The following is a 4,602-nucleotide window of genomic DNA, read 5'->3' on the forward strand; positions in this document are numbered from 1 at the left end:
GATTGTATTGAGCCAACGGTACTGGAAAATCGGCAAAGAGCTCAGTGAAATGGAAATCCAAAGTAGTAGCGCCATTTATAAGAGATCAAAAGATAGAGGGGCAGCTAGACCCGTTGTGATCACTACTCTTTCCTCAAAGACATCTCATAAAAATTAAAATCAACCACATAATCAGAATTGTTGGAAGGTTGAGTAACCACACTTTTGAAGATAATACCATCATTTGTTCGTGGAACTCCGTCGTCCGTCCTTGTAAGCCATCCCTTGTCCATTAAAGACCGTCGCCATAAAAGACCATATAAGACTGGGGTTTCTCCATGCAAGACCGTCGTTTCTCCAGGTAAGACCGTTATTTACCGATGAATGACTCTCTGCTATCCATATAAACCTGTCTTTTGTCCATAAGAGACCTTCGGTTGTACATGTAAGATCACTGTTTCTCCATGTAATACTGTCTCCTGTTCATGTAAGACCCTCATTTTTCCATTTTGTTTGTCTGTTTGTCCACAGAGCCCAACAGTTTCAAGTTAACGCCCCCAGCTATTTTTAAAATACAACAGATACATCAGAGAAGGCTTTGGGACCCGGGAACTATTCTTCAGACAATCTATCCCGAATTTGTCGGAATGAGCTGCATATTTATAGTTCTCAAAGTCTTAAGAAGTCTCAAAATATTGACATTCTCTGTTTTTATACCCCTACGTATTGTTTTAAGAAATAATTTGGATTCCTCCAAAATCAAATTAAGAATATGTTACTTTCTTAAGGAGATAATCAGAGGCTAAATTTACATAACAGGAATAAAAAAAGAGTGATTTCAATGTTTTTAATGTTGCTGGGTTATCAATTCACAAACTGTTTTTGTTTTGGTAGCAGTTTCATTCTCAACCCAATTCATGTTTTAGTTGTGAAAAGAACCCTGTCATGCCCTTCTAAAAAATATTTTTGAAAAAATGAATATGTTTGATCTAAAATGCTAAATACAAGCCAAAAATGCTTGTGTAAAAAAATATACGAATGAAATTAAGGTTGTATGGGACAAAGGTAAACAATGGGGTCCATGCAGGAGCATTTTTCCTTAGATTTTCCTTTAAAGCAGATGTTGCAAAACATATTTTTGGCTATTTTCACTAAAAAATACCTTTTTTTGTATACACAATTTTTCTGTCATTTTTTGGTATTTTCGTAAAAAAAAAAAATTTCGTGAATTGATGCTACTGACGTTGAAATTCATGATTTTTTTCAGCTGAGGAGAGTTTTGTATTGACGAAGCCTACAAGAATATGGATTCACTTGTCCAGGACCAAAAAAAACATCCAGTACCCGTGTGGTATACTATTTCTTCTGGATTAGAGTCAGGGTCAGTGCTTGATCCTTTACGCTCAGCCATAGCTGACCTAGCTCTAAATTAGTATCAAGAGGCATCTAGTGAAGGTGAAAAGGAAGTGTCTGTGAAAGCACAAGAAGGCCCTCCCATTGCACTATTTGGCTTACTTGCCGTAAAGCGGTGATCAACACTACCATTAGGGCCTATAAAATCCAAAGCGGTATTATTTTTGTCTACTTTATCTTTAAAAAGTACAAAAATATAGTTTTAAGTCAATTAGACATTTCACAAATCTGCAAAATTCTTCACAGAATCCAAATTTATAATTCAGATAAGAATTCTTAAAATTTCAGGATGAGTTGAAAGTGGATATTTGGTTAATTCAAAATAACGAAATTGGACACTAACACTACTAGCTACACCACTTATGACGTCATATGATGAGGCTAAATTTATTTTAGTTAGTGTATCATTGAAAATAGTTACTGATGACGTCATTTCAACTATATAAACAGATTGTTTAGTACAGTTGAGCCATTCTAGAATTTATTGCATTAGTAACATGAAAAAAATCTTCCAAAATTGGTTTCACCGCTTTCTGCAAAAATTAACAAGCGCATCAGACATTAATAACGATTTACCATGTTGTGTAAAAACATGTGAAAAATCGACAGAGCCTACAGATGCTACACAGATACAGCAGATCTTTACAGATGCTATGCCTAAGAATGTTGATTTTGAGCATGGAAATGACCCAAAATCAATTGAAAATAGGCACAACTACAAAAAAAAGCTTTGTACAGACTTCAAACCCATTCAAAAGATCGAAGAAAGTAATAGCATGCACCAAACTTTCCATTCGAATAAGAGAAGAGAAATACTTATCTATGACAAACCGAAAAATCCTTTTCATATAAAAAGGACACTCAGTAAAATGGAATACAACAAGCTAGCAAACCTTACACCGATAATAAAAGAAGTGATGATTGGACTTCGTAATGTAGTTTACAGTGTTTCAGCTGTAATATGTTGCTACAAGAATAAGGTAAAAAGAAGTTTTGACAGTATTCAGAGAAAGGCAGTGGTAGGAATGAAAAATATTATTGACCGTGTTAGAGCTATGACTTCTCGAGCTAAATGTGACGATGCACTTGTACCCGACATTAGCCATACTTCCAGCAGCAGCTGTAACCCTGTAAAGAGCTTAAGGACAAGTATAGAAATGTTTAATGATGATTACTGCTTGAGTGAGACAGTTATAGGAATAGGACGAAATGGAGAAGTCCTCCTCGCCAGCGACAGGCAATGCAACAGAAAAAAAGTTGCCGTTAAAATTGTGAAACTAGAAAAGAATGTCAAGATTCGAGATGAAATATCTGGAGTTGTTATCCCAAGAGAAATTTATTGGCTGAAAAAAGTCCAAAATATAGAAGGCTGTCAAAAATGTGTTGCCTCTTATGTTGACGAAAAAAATGCAGTTATTGTTACAGAATACCAAGAAAATACGGTTGATTTACGCAGGTTTATCTATAATATGCTGATCCCCTTCAAAGAACAGATAAAGCGATATAAAATAAGCGATCGCTGGTTGAGTGAATGTGAAGTCATGAAGATATTCCAACAAGACATATTGAGTGAATGTGAAGTACTTAAAATATTCCAACAAATAGTATCAATAGTTGCAAGATTAGAAGAGTGTGGAATTACTCATGGAGACCTAAGGACAGATAATATACTTATAGATGGCAATTTCAAAGTAACTCTAATTGATTTTGATGCCTCGACCTACATGGAAGAGAAAATAGTGAAAGATGAACTACGTTTTGACAATTTTTATCCTCCATCCGAATTGAAAAGCCATCACCAAAGAATGAAAGAAAAATACAATACTGATAATTATAAATTCATTTCAGAAAGTGACATAAAAATTGCGGAAGAAATGACTAGACTCTATGGAATAGGTCCAGTTACAACATGGACTTTGGGAGCAATCTTAGCACAACTTTTACTTATTGAACCAGAAATATTTTGGGAGAGCAAAGATTTGAAAGCTTTGGAAAGCAAAATATCTGCATCCTCCATTTCACCACCGGTCAAAAATTTATTGTTCATGTGTCTGAGCCAAGATCCAAACAAAAGGCCGAATACCAAGGAAATTTTGGAATATTTATATTTAAATCTACCATATATCGTAAATAATAAAACAGAAATTTCAAACAAAATGGAAAGTGAAAGATTTTCCATAAAGATGACTGCAAATTCCAAAGCAAAAGCTAAGTTCTTCCCAGCACGTAGATCTTGCGTGTGATGTTTTAAACCAGGTAGGTTGTTGATGTTTTAAACTAGGTTGATTGTTGGTGTTTTAAACTAGGTAGATTGTTGATGTTTAAACCAAGTAGGCTGTTAATATTTTAAACTAGATAGGTTACTGATGTTTCAAAGAAGGTAGGCTGTTGATGTTTGAAACTAGGTAGATTGTTGATGTTTTTTGGGTAGGCTGTTGATGTTGATGTTGAATTGGGTTTTTTGGGTTTGAGCGTCCCGGTCGTCATTTATATTCCTTGTGTCCCGGTGACCTGGTGTCCCGGTCTGTAACATACGACAATAGATCAATTGTGTTGTAACTTTGTTCACGATCCCATTCTACACATGTAGAAATAGAAGCAGTACGATTAGGTGAAGGCATTCCCAAATGCTTGAGAAGTTTGTTAGCAATAGATAAGCACAAATCTTCAATCATAACTCAGGTGCAGTTATAAATTTCTGTTGTAAAGTCCAAGGTCATATCTGACCTTTCTAGCCGTATTTGGTGGAGTATATTCTCGGCCATTTGTGATTTGTATTTCTCCCATAACTCTGTAGAAGATGAAGGAGAGCAACTTGTGCCGCAAGACACGGGCCGTAATGTCATGTCTATGAACCGGCGATTGTCCAGGATTTAAAAGCTGTTGTATCTAATCCCAAGATGGATTATATATAAATGTAATAAACGACGAATCATTAATCTATAGGTATAATATTTCATTGCGCTGCATTTCTTATCCATTTCTTTGTTAGTGGCTGGATTTATCAATTTAATATTAAAGTGATAGCCGTCGGCTCCATCCCAAAAAATGATAAAATATTGTAGGGCATCGTAGCATCGACGAGTTTAATAAAAACTTCTCATTGAAACGCCTTCTAATATACTTATAATGACGTCATATACAAAGCCTTTGACGTCATATACAAATCACCAACCATAACGATTGCCACTTCGTTGATAGTTGCGTATC

The 4,602-nt window shown here is 35.3% G+C and overlaps 1 protein-coding gene across 1 annotated transcript; it reads left to right on the forward strand.

Moving 5' to 3' along the window:
- The first annotated feature begins 1,343 nt into the window (after positions 1–1,343).
- Positions 1,344–4,179, forward strand: LOC136024656 (uncharacterized). The gene is made up of 2 exons (XM_065700081.1): positions 1,344–3,648; positions 3,699–4,179. Exon 1 carries the CDS (start codon positions 1,890–1,892, stop codon positions 3,633–3,635), a length of 1,746 nt encoding a protein of 581 aa, XP_065556153.1. The 5' UTR covers positions 1,344–1,889; the 3' UTR covers positions 3,636–3,648; positions 3,699–4,179.
- Positions 4,180–4,602: the final 423 nt, after the last annotated feature.

The sequence above is a fragment of the Artemia franciscana genome, chromosome 3 (assembly GCF_032884065.1).
Source record: "Artemia franciscana chromosome 3, ASM3288406v1, whole genome shotgun sequence".
In the NCBI taxonomy this organism is placed as follows: Eukaryota; Metazoa; Arthropoda; class Branchiopoda; order Anostraca; family Artemiidae; genus Artemia; species Artemia franciscana.

Excerpts from the sequence above, each read along its gene's own strand:
- LOC136024656 (XM_065700081.1), top strand. The coding sequence starts at position 1,890 with ATGAAAAAAATCTTCCAAAATTGGTTTCACCGCTTTCTGCAAAAATTA.